General features: G+C 44.8%; 1 protein-coding gene across 5 annotated transcripts in view; it reads right to left on the bottom strand.

Annotated features, from left to right (window-relative positions):
• Positions 1-15986, bottom strand: part of PDE1C (phosphodiesterase 1C) — a 571792-nt gene that overhangs the window by 473285 nt on the left and 82521 nt on the right. For all 5 annotated transcript variants that reach the window (XM_017876413.1, XM_017876415.1, XM_017876419.1 and 2 more), the window contains exon 2: positions 2027-2077. In XM_017876413.1, coding sequence (XP_017731902.1) covers positions 2027-2077 — 51 coding nt within the window. The remainder of the gene's footprint in view (positions 1-2026; positions 2078-15986) is intronic.

Below are 15986 nucleotides of genomic sequence, written 5' to 3'. Positions count from 1 at the left end.
ATAATAATAATAATAATAATAATAATAATAATAATAATAATAATTTTTTTACCTTCTTAAAAGTCACCTAATCTTTTCCTCTCTAGTTTTGACTACAAAAAGACTTAGTAGCTCACGTGCCATCTGACTTTTTCCAGGGCAATGCGATTAACTCAGGAGATTTTTTTTTCTCCTGTTTTTCCCCTATATCAGTCTAACCTAATTGGTTTGCCACTAATTATTTGTTTCCTCTACAGATATGTGTTCATCATGTCCTCACTTGTCTCAAGCTAATAAGCTTTCAAGAGACATATCATCCTTTCAACCCAGTCATACAGTTGAGAACGTCACACAAGAAATTACCTTCCTTTGTCTGTGAAGGGACTAATTGCCTTCACTCTCATGCAAGGACCCCCCACCTTCCTCTGTCTTGTGGTGAGCCTTGGGAACTCCTATGGGGGAAGGGGCACCCAGCATAGCCCCCACAGCTTGGTTGGGTCACGATTCCAGCTTATTTATTTGCCTGACTACTACTCAGGAGTTGAAGGAAAAAATGGGATAAAAGCACATTCTTCAACCTTATTGAGCTGCGGGATGAAATATCTATTTTGGAAATAATGATTCCAGGTAGGAGGGCAGTGAGGAATGGGGCTCATGAGAAATGAGTGTTTTATTACACAATTTCTAAAATATGAGCACTTCATGCTCTTTCATTATCGTACATTACTATAGTTCTATAAAAATCATTTCTGGGAAATCAATCTCAACATTTCAAAGCCTTCCAAAAAGTTGGGAGGTAGAGTTTAGAGGAAGCCCTGTAAATAGAGAAATTATACTTTCAGCTTTATGTAATAAGATTTACTATGGCACTGTCCACACTCAGACCTAGTCAACCCTGCATGAGGAATGCAGTGACTGGGGATTTGTAGAGTTCCTCCCATGCCACAATTTCAAAAGACAGCAACATTTTTCACTGCCCTGGAAAAACGTCATACAGCATGTGAGCTACTAAGTCTTTTTGTAGTCAATACTAGAGAGGGAAAGATTGGGTGACTTTTAGGAAAGCAAAAAAAAATTATTTTTAATGTAGCAATGTCCAATTTTGAATATTTTCCAAGTGAGAAAACAGAGGCCTAGATAGTGTGAGTGAAATTACTTTTACTGAAAGCCAGTGAGGCGGCGATAAATCTGTTTCCGTTTACAGCTCTACCATTTATCCACCTGGTGCACAGTGGGTTTGGGGAGCATCTCCACTCCACCCTGATCCGTCTCTAGTATTTCCACTCCCTTTGGAATCCGGGTTTTCATTCCAGGAAGTGCATTAACTTGCTGGATAATTTGCTGATCACACTGGTACAGAAACCATTTAGAGGCTTTAGACTCCTATTCTTCTTTCACAGGGATCAAGACCTGGAGACAAAGCAGCTAAGGGAAGCCCCATGGCCTAACCACAGCCCTAGGAATATCCCCAATGCCTAAGGAAACCCATTCAATCCATCTGAGCTTCAAGATGTCACCAAATTGAGGAAGAGCCAGTGGAGTAAGTTCATAAGTCCATGTTGAATGGTGATGATGCCTTCATAGCTACAAGCATTTCACGTACGTCTCCTCACTTTATCTTAAAACATTCATAAAAAGGATAGTCCACAGCACTTCTCAAACTCTAATGTGAACAGGCATCCCCTGTAGATTTGATAAATACAGATTCTGACTCAATAGGTCTGAAGGAATGGTGGGGGGACTGAAGCTCCACATTTCTAAAAAGCCCCCAGGTGATGTCAATTCTGCTGCTCTGAGGACCATACTTGGAATTGCAAAGGCTTAGAGCACAATCTGGAAACCACAGTTCTAAGGATTGAAAAGGCAGTAACAATGAGTAGCTCACCAGCCTGGGCTCAAGTGGGATATTAACCAGATGATGATATTTCCTACATTACTGTTTTATTAACACCTGATAGGATTGAACAGCTATACCTCACAGGGGAAAGATCTCTGGAGAACATTTTCTGATGGAGACCAGGAAAGGAGTGAAACAAGATTTACTCACGAGAGAAGCGGGCCAGTGGTCTGGCATTCTTGTCTCCAGCTTCATTTGCAACTGGAAAAAAAAAAACATAGGATGCAATTTAAAATAAAGCACACGTGTCCACCAAATATGCCCCAATACAGCCAATCCCCTGGATACTTTGACATCAGGCTGTATTTAAGAGTCTTTGTAAGTGAATAAAAGCAACTTTACTCCCTCTGTTTCTGTATTTCCAAGGCTGCCCTCAACACCTAAATGATGTCAAATGTCTCAATCATTTTGATTAGAATATTTGGATGAAGCTAGAGAGGATCTCAACAACGTCCAGTTTAGTAGGCCTAAAGAAGTTAATTGGCTTACATCCACTTAGTAAGAGGCATGCGCACCACATTCCAAGCTAGTGGACGTCCTTTGGCTCCAAGAGTCCTCTTAACAGGGCTGTCTGTCAACACGCCGATGCACCCCAAGCTTCAAAATGAGTCTGGTTTCCTAGGACCCATAGGGGCAAAGCCGAGGCAGGAATTTCGGAAGATAAAAAGCTGGTTTATGTTCCGAAAGATACTAAATTTAGATGCTAACAAACAGGGAAGTTCATCAATAAAATTGTTCAGAAAACTGCCCTAGAAACCTTACCCCTAAAGCTTCTCAGCAGGGCAGGCTACCTCCTGCGAAAAGCCTCCATATAATTTATCAGTGGATATAGTCATATTTAATGCCTCTTATAACTTATGAACCCATTTTATTGGGTAAAAGAGATGGTTATTAAGAGGAAACACAAGTTTCACTCACTTTAAATACCATGTTTCATGCCCATAAACATTATACCTTGGTGGTTGTATGTATACATAGCAGACAGACATGGGTATTTGTGATCTACTTGAATAAACACCCAAAGCAATCAATAAGAAACACCTGTTCATTCTAGCTGAGAAAAAGCACTCAATGCATTGGCAGAATAAAGGAGATTGCTAACGTCATCATGAATGTATGAGAAGTTGCAGCAGCAGGACAAAACCAATGCAGTAACTACTTTCTAAACTTATTACATGATTTTACAAAGAATGAAAAGTTCAAAAATGTATTCCACCCTCTCACAAAGGTAAGCATTTTAAAATTTACTACATTTGGGCAATTTTTAAAAAATTAATAGATTCCATCTCAGTATCTTTTGTTTTTCTGGCATTAGCTTTGCCTCACCATCTCCACTCGATTACTAATAAGGGCAATTACTAGTTTGGGCAATTTATTACTAATTTGGGCAATTTTTAAAAATTAATTGATTCTGTCTTAGTATGTTTTGTTTTTCTGGCATTAGCTTTGCCTGGTCATCTGCACTATTACTAATAAGATGTTACATAAAAATGACCAGCAGGGGGAGGCAATAATTCATCCAGCTCCCATCATCTGTCACACGGCAGCATTTCAAAAAAAGAAATAGGCCTGGCGCGGGTGGCTCACGCCTGTAGTTCCTGCACTTTGGGAGGCCAAGGCTGTCGGATCACGAGGTCAGGAGACCAGCCTGCCCAACATGGTGAAACCCCATCTCTACTAAAAATACGAGAAATTAGCCGGGCGTGGTGGTGGGCACCTGTAATCCTAGCTACTCGGAAGGCTGAGGCAGGAGAACCACTTGAACCCGCGAGGGGGAGATTGCAGTGAGCCGAGATTGTGCCACTGCACTATAGCCTGGGTGACAAAAGCGAAACTCTATCTCAAAAAAAAAAAAAGAAATGAAATAATTACTACACTCTGTACCAAATACATTTTAAAAGAAAAGATTTCCAATTCAAAAAAAGATCCAGGACTTCTAAGAGCAATGGCTATTGCTGTCTTCTCAAATGTTTTGTAGAACCACCACATGAATATAAATAATTCACATTCATATTCTGCCTCCATTCAGAGCTACATCCAAAATATTTCAGAACAATGGTCAGCTATCTCGGTAGAAGTCTTTAACCACAACTGCATATCCTCACATCAGGAAAACTTGGATGTTATCATAGCTTAGTATTTAAAAAAATCTTATGAGCACTTGGAAAACTCTCAAGAGTTTTCTACAACCAAAGTTGTCTTATAATTTAAAAAAAAAAAAAAAAAAGGAAGAAAAGAGAGCAGGGAGGGAGGGATGGAGAAAGAAGGAATGAGCCCCAGTTAGGTATAGACATGAATTTCCATGACCTTGAGTTCAACTTGTTTCTTCCATTTAGACACTGTAAATGTCTGAAGAAAGAAATAGAGCTGGGTGGGGCATAATGGCTCACGCCTGTAATCCCGACACTTTGGGAGGCTGAGGCAGGAAGAACACTTGAGCTCACGAGTTTGAGACCAGCCTGGGCAACATAGTGAGACCCTGTCTCCACAAAAAAAAAAAAAAATTTTTTAACTTAGCTGGATGTGGTGGTGCATGCCTGTAACGCCAGCTACGCAGGAGGCTGCAGTGGAAGGATCACTTGAGCCCAGGAGGTTGAGGCTGCAGTGAGCTGTGATCAAACCACTGCACTCCAGCCAGGGCAACAGAATGAGACCCTATATCCAAAAAAAAAAAAAGAAAGAAAGAAAAGAAAAGAAAAAGAAATAGATCCAGGGTTTTACCAAAACCTTTGCTGCAGAAACTTTAAAATGACATTTTAAAACGGGATTACAAAGACCATTGCAATTGCTGAGAACACAAGCAACCACCTAAATACTCAGTTTGGAGTCTGCGCATTCTCCAAGAGTATGTACATTCCTCCCAGAATAAAAGAACAGAGACACCAATGTCGCTATTTCACGTGCAGCAATAGCCACATCTTCACACAGCCAGGCCTTCCCTGCCCACCACCCTATCCAAGGATGGGAATTGCTGACCCAGATCCAAGTCACGCCAGGAAAGGCAAGAATCAGGATCCAGGCCAGTGGGACACCAGGAGAGTTTCCTCTATCCAGAAGGAATTTGAACCTCACCACCAGCGTGATTTCCCTACAAACATACCCAATGCCACACTCCACTACTGGAGGGTCTCCCAGCCCCTAGAGAGCATAATCCAGCTCACCTGCCCCAACTTTTTCTCCCACCTCATTTCCCAGAGCATCCTCCAGCACTTAGTCACATGCGCTAGATGGACAATGCACTTCACACACTCTTCCTGCCTGGCTTTGGCTCCTGCTGCCCCCTAATCTTGGTGCGTTCCTCCCTCATCTTTACCTGGCCAACTCCTTACTCATCCTTTAAGATCCAGCTGGAGCCATTCACTTCTGAAAAGTCTCGTCACCTCACACCCCACCTTCTCCATCCCCCAGATCTCTGCCCATACGTGTAACTCCCCTTCCCACACCTGCCTGTTGTTCTCAAACTTCAGCAGGCATCAGAACTACTGGGTGGGTTTCTTAGAATACAGTTTCTAATTTGATGCATCTGGTGTGAGGCCCAAGAATTTACATGTCTGACAAGCTCCCAGGTGATATGGTGGATGCTGGTCTGGGGACCATAAAAGCTACCCCACCAGGCCGGGCGCAGTGGCTCAAGCCTGTAATCCCAGCACTTTGGGAGGCCAAGACGGGTGGATCACGAGGTCAGGAGATCGAGACCATCCTGGCTAACACTGTGAAACCCCGTCTCTACTAAAAAATACAAAAAAAACTAGCCGGGCGAGGTGGCGGGCGCCTCGCCGGGCGAGGTGGCGGGCGAGGTGGCGGGCGCCTGTAGTCCCAGCTACTCCGGAGGCTGAGGCAGGAGAATGGCGGGAACCCGGGAGGTGGAGCTTGCAGTGAGCTGAGATCCGGCCACTGTACTCCAGCCCCGGCGACAGAGTGAGACTCCGTCTCAAAAAAAAACAAAGAAAAAAAAAAAAAGCTACCCCACCCAAGGCAAGGATCATCACTTTCTATCATTGTATTTCCATTCTTTTGTACAGTGACTATGCATTCAGTCAATATTTTTGGAACTCAAGTAGACTGAATGCCACAAATGGTTTAGTAGACCAGACATCTCAGACTGCCTTCCAGATGACTACAGAAAGTCCCAGGTGTGTTTTGTTTGGTCTCACTGGTCTCACTTTTAATTTTTAAACAATTGTCAGCCCACATTTAAAAGCAAGAGATTTCAAATAGAAATACATATTACTGGCTTCCTTCAAATAACTGGGGTGATTGGAATACAAGGCCCCCATCCCACATGACAGCCATGGTTCACCACTGAGATACCCCCTCGAGTGGCTCTGCCTCCTGGATGTTCAGAATGCAACTCTATACTGGCTGTTGTTGGACTATACACTCCGCATGGTCTAGAAGGTAGGTGAAAACAGAACCTCTTAGAAGCTTAAAGAATGAAACTAAACCTCAACAGATGCTAGCACCACAAAAGTGCTGTAGCCCAGCTCACCAAGCCCTTCTGTCCCCAGTGCAGAACTGCCCAGATGCGTCCACCAGCACGCTGCAGGCCTGCTCGGACACACCCAGCCTTCTCCACTGGCACAGTAACCCTCAAACACTGCTGCTTGCCTTGCATGTTTAAAGGTATACAGAAAGCTTTCACGATAAAGTAGATGTTCCGTTTATCAGGTGCAATTAGAGCTTAAATGTGATGAGATCTTATAAGAATGATTATGTAGGTTTATGGAAAGTTATCTATGCCACAATGCTCACAAAACACAGATTCCAGTTCAGAATGCATAATGATTCTGTTGACGTTCAGTTGAGTGTCTAGGCTACATGTGTATATAGGCACAGAAGGATGAGTAGAAGTGTGGTCACCAGATATATTAACAGTTAATTCTCCTGTGTGGTGGCATTTGAGAAAATCTGTAACTTTTGAAATACTTTTCTGCATAAACTCTATAGTTTATGATAACCATGTGTTTATAATCAGGAAAAAATGTTTTTATTAGAGGGCATCAGACAATTGGTTATTGCTCTGTTTCAAAATCCATATATTATTTTGGATATGTGTATATATGTACATGTGTATGTATATGTGTGTATGTAAAAGACTTTTTATACATACACATGTATAAATGTTTATACTATTTTTATATAGACATGTGAACATATATACACATTTTATATACATGTATGTATGTAAAAAAACATACATATATATAAGATGTGTTTTAGATTCTGATTTAAGAGTAGTCCTGGATCACAGAATCCAAGGCACCTGCCATCTCTAGTCCAAGAGGGCTCCTTGTAGGACTCAAGAAATGCATCTCTTACTCCTCGCTACAGGGATCCCACACATTTTAGGTCAGTGGTTTTCAGCCCTGGACACACATGAGAATCACCTAGGGAATGTTACAAAATATTGATGCCCAGACCAAAATATTGATGTTGAGAACAACAGGGCCTCTAGGGGTAGGACTCAAGCATCAGTGTTTTTTAAGCCCCTGATGCCAGTGAGCAGCCGAGTTTGGGAAGCATTAATAAATGGTGCAACTCCATACATCCTTACCAAAGCAACACTTAGGGAGGAGGACGTGGCTCTGATTCCTTCAAAAATAATCATCCCTATTCAGTTCTTCTTTTCAGGATGCTATTGCTTTGTCAAAATCCTGAATCAAGCGAGGTGTATCTTTGCTTTAAAAAAACTTCAACCATTAAGATGCAAACCTAACTATGGAGACCTATTAGTGGGCAACTCTTTGCATTGTAAAGAGTTCTTTATAAAAGGATTCACCTCACATTGCCTGCATCCTTCAGCATATGTGGATTGAGCTCTGCCTGGGCGCTGGGCAGTGAACTAGACTCGAGGAGGGTTTCAATAATGGATTCCACCCAACCTGGACGTGCAAGCAAGGAAGGCAAACCGTGCCTTTCAATCTGAGTTAGTATCTAAGTGTGATCAGCTAGGGAAGTGACTTGATGATGATGATGATGATGATGATGCAGTTTCCTTGGTCCTGTGCCAGATCCACTGGGTCAGAATCCCTGCAAGTGAGGACAGGACTCTACATTTTCCCCAACCCCTGGGCCACAGAACCTAGCAGCCCATGGCCTGTTAGGAACCGAGTGCCCAGCAGGAAGTGAGAAATGGGGGACTGAGCATCACCACCTGAGCTCCAGGTGGCATTAGATTATCATAGGAGCATGAACCCTATTGTGAACTGCACATGTGAGGGATCTAGGTTGCATGCTCCTTATGATCATCTGAGGTAGAACAGTTTCATCCTGAAACCATTCCCCTCAACACCCGTTTTGTAGAAAAAAAAAAATGTCTTCCATGAAACCAGTCCCTGGTGCCATAAAGGTTGAGAACTACTGTTGTAAACAATTGCTCCAGAAGCCACTTGGGCACACGAATGTCTGAGAAGCAGCAATCTAAAGGAAATGTTCCCCTGGTGTGTTTGCTGTAGGTTTTCCCTCCCAAAAATTGACCAGAAACAAATCTCAGAGTAAGCAGTTGTCATGGAGACCAATAGGAGGAGGCAGGTGAGACAGGAAGATAACTTGGAGCAATGAGCATCCTAACCCCAGGCAACTCGAAGAGCTCTGATGTCCCAGCTATGACACAAACAATATAGGACATCAGAAAGGACAAAGGAGAATAAGGGGGAGGCTAAGGTGGGCCAAACCGTTGTGGTGGTGACCTAGGCAGGTGCACACTGCTTTGTAACCAAAACAGTGCCACCCTTGTTTTGAAAGCCCTGGCACCTGGGTAAGCATAAATGCAGCTGGTGTCCTGGGTGCCAGGGCAAACAGCGAGTAGCCGACCCAGGGCAGAGCCTGGCTTCCTGCAAGGAAATCTGCCCAGTGCACTGGTTGGCTGCTGCTTTACCACAGCCCTGGGTCTGGCCCAGGCATTCTCTCCAAGTGAACTCTTTTGGGAAGGCTGGTGGCTGGAATGCCAGGCACCACAGATTCCCAAAGAAGAGAGCATTGGAATGAGGTTCCAGGCACTTTCAATAGTTACTGCAGAAGGTGAAGCTCGGAATTACTCCAGGTGTTTGACCTCACCTCATCTTACCTTCAACTTGCAAAGACCCAAGCAATAGCAAGGAAAACAGGAAGGAATGCTGGGGGGAAGGAGACCTGGTACAAAATCATCATTAACTATCCTAGCTCAGATATCATCTTCTAGGTGGGACTTTCCATGACCACCCATTAAGACCGCAGCTCTCGACTGCCTCCTTTCTCTAGTCCCCATCCTCCTACCCTGGTTTATTCCTTGTTATGGCACTTATCACCTTCTCACATGCTCTGTACTTCAGTGGGTTTATTGCCTTTCTCCTTCCATGACAATGTAAGCTCCACACAAGCATAGATTCTCTGCCAATGAAAAAGCTGTGATCTCCCCAGTGCCCAAATGCCTGGCGTGAAATATTTATGGACTGAATTAATGACCAGCCTCCTAGCAATCTACCATTCAGAATGTGATGGAGCCAAGGATATTGGAAGGAGACAGGAAAAGGAAGTTGCAAGGATATCACATCCCTTGAACACCCTAAATACCCGTTCAGGTCTTAAAAAACCAGACACTGAATAAATCACAGATACCAAATAAATCTGCAAACACCCAGTCATGGTCCCTGCCTTCACACTGAATAACACTGCCCTTCCAATTTAATGGGCAGGAATACAAAAAGACTGGCTAATTTTTTTCAAGACCACACAGGTTTTTATGGCCAAACCCTATCTAAACCCGGGAGTATCTAGTGCCAAAGTCCATGTCTCTTCCACCTTTGTCTCTTTGCCTTCTAAGGAGGGGGACAGGTAGGAACCGTGCTCCAGAGAGGGCTGCACCTAGAGAAGAGCCAGGCTGCAGCCTCTATGCCTCTAGCCCGAGTAGGAGGAGGGGCCAGGCAATAGGGGAGGTCACCCGCCTGGCCCCTGGTACCAGGCATAAGGCCAGGAGACTGTCAGGAGAGAAAGGTCTTTGTTGAGGTGGGCAAGGAGGCCAGGACTCACAGCAATAGGATCCAGTAGAGGGAGAAGCTACTGACGAGGGGAGGAGCTTCATTGCCATGTTCATTCAAGAGCCCCAAGGTGTCTCCCTAACCCTATTAAGCCTCCGATAGGTAGAAAATAGCAACAAGGAAATAGAATCTAGAATCAAATGCATCTCAGTATGAACAAGTACAACTCACAAAAACAGCCCCTACGAGGCAATTGTATTCTCTTTAACAGGTGAGGAAAGTGACATTCCAAGAGATTAGGTAGCTTGTCCAAAAGCAGACCAAAGTAAAGCAGTAGAGTGAGAAATGTCATCCATTCCTTCCAGCTCTGAGTCCAGCATTCTCAGAGAAGGGATGTGCCCCATCTGTTTAATTGTTGTGTAATGATCAATGGTAACGCAAAAGGCTTGACTTTCTTTGCCCCCGTGTGGTTTGATAAATGTTGATGCTTGACAAGCCTGGGATCTGTTTCAAGCATAAAAATGTGTAAATGTATAACTCGGGCGATGGCTGAATCGTGTGCTGTGTTAAGAAGTCTTCTGATGCCAAGACTGAGCTTAGCAAGATGTTTTTGTGACACATGACAAAAGCCTGCCATGGTTGGGGTGGGGGGAAACTGAAGGGAGGAAGTAGGATGGGTAAATGGGAAAATCCTGCCAGGTTATATGGAACATAAAAGAATGTGGCCACAAAATGGATAATTCACAAAGGTAATTGACTTCATTCAACACATAAAATATATTATCCCAGTTGCTTAAAATGAGAAATGCTATATAATACAATAACTTCATACACCCAGGAGCCATCCAAACAGACTGGGCATTTCCAGAAGGCTGTCATCTAAATCAGACTTAGCCATGCCTTTCACAAGGCTCTTGGTCTTGTGAAAATGCAGATTAATTGCATCGGATGAAATAACTTATACTGGTAGGTCCAGACATAGAAGCTGGTACCACCTTATTTCAGAGGCAGTGCCTTTCACCTCGTGCTACCCATCGCATTTTCAACATCCAAGTGTTACTACCGCAGGATCAGCCTCATTGCCATGAAATCCAGTCCCTTGTCTCCCCTCCACTTAGCCTCAAGTCGGAAGCCTGCTCCTTACGGGAACAGATCTCAGCAATCCAGTTGAAATTTGTACCCCAGAGCCATAAAAGGCATCACAACCCCCACTCTGTTCCTTCCCCATTTCTTTATTCAGAAATGCTCAGCATTGCTTCATTATACCTTCCGGGCCAATTTGGCTGTCAAATCCACTCTGAATCAGGCACTTGCACAAAAGAAAATAAAACCAATTTGTAGTTGATGACGCATCAGGGCTGATAATTTGAAAGTGGCAGGGATGGTGCACTTTCCAGACCCTTCTCTCCTAGAGTAATGGGCAAATCCTTACAGAGGGCAAGGCTCATCTTCCAGAGGGCAGGATGGCTCCCTGGCTCATGCAGCCCAGGGTATCACACAGACAGAGGTGAAATCAAAGAGGCCTTTACCAAGCTGAGAAGACAGCTTGAAAAACACACATCCTGTACTTTTTCTTTTAGTTTGGAAGAATTTGAGTCATATGTAGAGGCTCAAGCAATCTACTTCTTCCCTGGACCTAATTTCATAACTTTGCTTATTTATCTACACTCTTATCTCATTTCACAAATTATATTTTATGTTTTGCTCTATGCTCCTATCCTTTATGCAACAAAGTGAAATGTTAATGAAAACTGAAATTTACTTATTTCAATCAATTCCTTGCTCCCTTTCCCTGATCCCGCTTTCCAGGCTTCCAGGTTTCAGGTTAACTCTACAGGGCCCTCCATTACAACGAGATCCAACAATCAATTGCCGTCTGTTGAGTCCCCCGCCCATCTATTGGGCTCCCTCGTCCCAGAACTGTGCTGGATGTGAGAATGGATGTAACCTCATCCTCAGGTAGCCAGGAATCCAGCTGAGAGCCAAAGGCCTGGCCCTGAACGTCCTGGTACATATCATTCAACTTGTTGCCACATGAATTTATCAAGGTGTTTGGTGTTTCTGTGGAAATCATCAGGCCAAGCTACCAGGCTGTGACTTCAGGAAACTTGAGATCTCATTGTGGAAATGTAATTTTCATGCATGAGATGACCCAAGCTCTGTTGAATGCTAGACAAAGGGTCCTTTGTGGCCTGGAGTGACTAGTAGTGGGAGGTTTCCTGGAAGATGAGGACAGGTGAGATTAGAGAGGTGGAGAGGATGATGGAGTCTGCCCAGGGAGAGGAAAGCGGTGTGGTGCATTCTAGGACCTGGGAGCAGACTGAGATGCATCAATTACTCATAAATATTTCCTTTTCATAGCAAGAAAAGTTTTTTATTGGAGGAGGGGAGTAGTGAAACGCCATGAAAGGCTAGCACTCAGATTTTTCTATCTGCCTTCTTTCCTATTTCCATATACAAATATGTTGCATCTGCAGATGGGGATGTGATTTTATCTAAGAGCAGATGTGTCTGAACATGCTCTAAATTCAGGTGCTGGGACACCGATCCAGTGCCAGCAATCGCTCCAAAGCACTGCCGCCTGACTTGGATGTGAATTCTTCCTTGTGGTGATGGCCTGGGCGGCCCAGTCCAGCCCTCCTGGTTGATACCCTGGTGACCACCATTGGCATCAGGCTGCAGGACTGCTGGCTCGCATGAGGCCCCCTGCAATCCCACTATAACAACCCAGTTGAGCAAACCAGGCAAAGCGAATCACTAGCAGTTAACATGAATCAAAAGTGTTGAGACAGAAATACAATATTGATATGGTTTGGCTGTGTCCCCACCCAAATCTCATCTTGAGTTGCAGCTTCCATAATTCCTATGTGTTGTGGGAGGGACCCAGTGGGAGATAATTGAATCATGGGGGCAGTTTTCCCCATACTCGTGGTAGTGAGTAAGTCTCATGAGATCTGATGATTTTACAAGGGGCTTCCCCTTTTGCTTGCCTCTCATTCTGTCTTATCTGCCACTATGTAAGTCATGCCTTTCACCTTCCACTGTGATTGTAGCCTCCCCAGCCACATGGAACCGTGAGTCCATTAAGCCTCTTTCTTTAAAAAAATACATTACCCAGTCTTGGGTATATCCTTATCAGCAGTGTGAAAATAGACTAATACAGACATCAAGCTGGTTGCTCAAGCTGTTAACTAATTACAGCCCACCCCGGACAAAGCAAAGAAAAGTATACAGAAGAGGTGGAGGGACACTCAAATTTATTAAGCCCCTTCCTCATGCCAGGCATCAGTAGGAACTTTATGCCCATAATTTTTATTCAATTTTCACACTGTTCCAGGAGGTAAACAGTATTCCTATTTTCAGATGAGGAAGGTGAGATTTAGAAAAAGTTAAGTCACTTTCCCAAATCAACACTGAGAAGTGTGAAAGCTGGGATTGAAACCCAGTCTGTGTGAGCCCCTTTATTCACTTTTCTCTACAGTTCGCACCGTCGGAAACACATTAAGAACCCTCTGGTCTGGCCAGGCATGGTGGCTAACACCTGTAATCCCAGCACTTTGGGTGGCCAAGGCGGGCGGATCACGAGGTCAGGAGATGCAGCCCATCCTGGCTAACACTGAGAAACCCCATCTCTACTAAAAAAAAGTACAAAAAAATTAGCCGGGCGAGGTGGTGGGCGCCTGTAGTCCCAGCTACTCGGGAGGCTGAGGCAGGAGAATGGCATGAACCCAGGGAGGTAGAGCTTTCAGTGAGCCGAGATCGCGACACTGCACTCCAGCTTGGGCAACAGAGCAAGACTCCATCAAAAAAACAAAAACAACAACAACAACAAAAAACCCTCTGGTCCAATTCCACATATCATGCATGGATCCCCTACAACATCCCAAACAAGTGGGCCTCCAGCTCATGCCTGAACTGTCTCTAGGGATGGGAGCACCTTGCTTACAGAGGCAGGAAGCAGTTCTCCAAAAGAAAGGAAGCTCTTCTTCATAATGATGCCATCTTTCCAAAGGTCTTCATGCTGCCCCTCACAGAATAGGCCTGGCTCCCTTTCCTCCTGAGGGCCCTTCCAACATTTGAGGACAACTGTCATGAACTCAGACCCTTGAGCCTTCTCTTCTCCAAACTGACAAGCCCAGATCCCTCCTCCTGTGACAAAAATGTCCCAAGGCCTTTACTCAAAAAAGCAAAGTTACTTAACTCATTGCTGAAAGAAGAGAATATTCGTATCTTAAATAAGCCTCAGCAACATATTCTTCAACCCCACTCATTCCCACAGTAATCTTCAGGCTTAGTCAAATTTCCATCTCCCTCCATCAAGCCCCTTTCTTGTTTGATTCTTGGGAGAAGTGGAAGGCACCTAGGAGCCATTTTCAGCATCATACGCCCAGGAGCCACCCAAACAGGCTGGGAGTTTCCAGGAGGCTGTCATCTAAATCAGCTCATCTCAGACATGGCCATGCCTTTGACAAGCCTGTGGTCTTGTTAAACTCCAGATTCATTTTCAGATGGTCTGGACCAGGCCCTGAGAGTCTGCATTTCTAACAAGCTCCCAGGTGATGGTTCTAGTCCAGGTACCACACTTCGAGTAGCTCGGTCTTCTTTAAAAAGGAAAAGCCAAGTACATGTTCTAAGAGCTCATTGGAAAGCCATGGGTGGTTGTGAAAATGCATGCTATGAATTTAATGCTCAATTCTCTTGGTTTTCTTCAGCAATGTTTTTTTGAGAAAATAACTGTTAACATCATGACTTTTAAACCTGCCTAAGGAGAGATGTTGATACTGTATAAGAATGAGAAGGCGTATCCAATGCAGAGGGTGACGGAAAGAAACTCACCCCTCTCAACTGGCATTCAACAGAGCAGAACTGAGCTAGATCACTACCCACCTGGGCAAGCCGCCAGCGGAGCACAAAGCCCAAAATGCATCAGGAGATGCTCAGATCTGAGACAGGAAAGAAACTGTACAGCCACGACTTCATTTGAGGTTCTCTATTTTGATCCAAGCTCCTGGCAGTACTTTGAGCTCATGAGATCTAGCATGTACACACACGCACACACACACATGCACGTATGCACACACTTGTGCACTCATGCACACAAACACGCCTCCCCAACATCAGATCAGGCATGCACTGTCAGCACTGTGATATCCAGGAGCATAAATCATCGCATCGTTACCAACTGGCTTCAGGCTGAACAGATCAAAATGCATCAAATAAATGAAATGAGGCACAGGACATCATTCCCTTGGGCATTTTGGGAACTCAGATGTTCACTAGACTGAGCTGCCCTCAGCAGAGCTACACCTTTGCATACTGTTCCCCCAGACTAGCACAGAGCCTGGCACACTTGAGCTGCTCGATAAAGGGCTAGTCCTGAAGTCACAGAGGTCCTGGAATGGAGATAAGCCAGGCTGCTGGGAACTGTCCTCCTCTGTCCAGAAGCCAAAGAGCCTTTCTACCAACCAGTTAAGGACTTGATGTTAACTTGGCATCTTCTAAGCCTGTTGGAAGTCTGGGGACCATTTGGGGGTCACAAACTGGAGGCAGGTGCGTCTGGCTTGACAAGCATAGCATTTAAGAATAATCTGGGAGGGGCAGAGCAAGATGGCCGAATAGGAACAGCTCCAGTCTCCAGCTCCCAGGGCGAGCAACACAGAAGACAGGTGATTTCTGCATTTTCAACTGAGGTACTGGGTTCATCTCACTAGGGAGTGCTGGACAATCGGTGCTGGTCAGCTGCTGCAGCCTGACCAGCGAGAGCTGAAGCAGGGCGAGGCATCACCTCACCTGGGAAACGCAAGGGGAAGGGAATCCCTTTTCCTAGCCAGGGGAACTGAGACACACAACATCTGGAAAATTGGGTAACTCCCACCCCAATACTGCGCTGTACCAAGGGTTTTACCAAACAGGCACACCAGGAGATTATATCCCACACCTAGCCGGGAGGGTCCCACGCCCGCCCACGGAGCCTCCCTCATTGCTAGCACAGCAGTCTGCCATCTAACTGCAAGGCAGCAGCAAGGCTGGGGGAGGGGCGCCCACCATTGCTGAGGCTTAAGTAGGTAAACAAAGCCGCTGGGAAGCTCGAACTGGGTGGAGCTCACAGCAGCTCAAGGAAGCCTGCCTGTCTCTGTAGACTCCACCTCTGGGGA

The sequence above is a fragment of the Rhinopithecus bieti genome, unplaced genomic scaffold (assembly GCF_001698545.2).
Source record: "Rhinopithecus bieti isolate Rb0 unplaced genomic scaffold, ASM169854v2 scaffold_10015, whole genome shotgun sequence".
In the NCBI taxonomy this organism is placed as follows: domain Eukaryota; kingdom Metazoa; phylum Chordata; class Mammalia; order Primates; family Cercopithecidae; genus Rhinopithecus; species Rhinopithecus bieti.
This window is presented reverse-complemented; position numbering and strand designations above follow the sequence as displayed.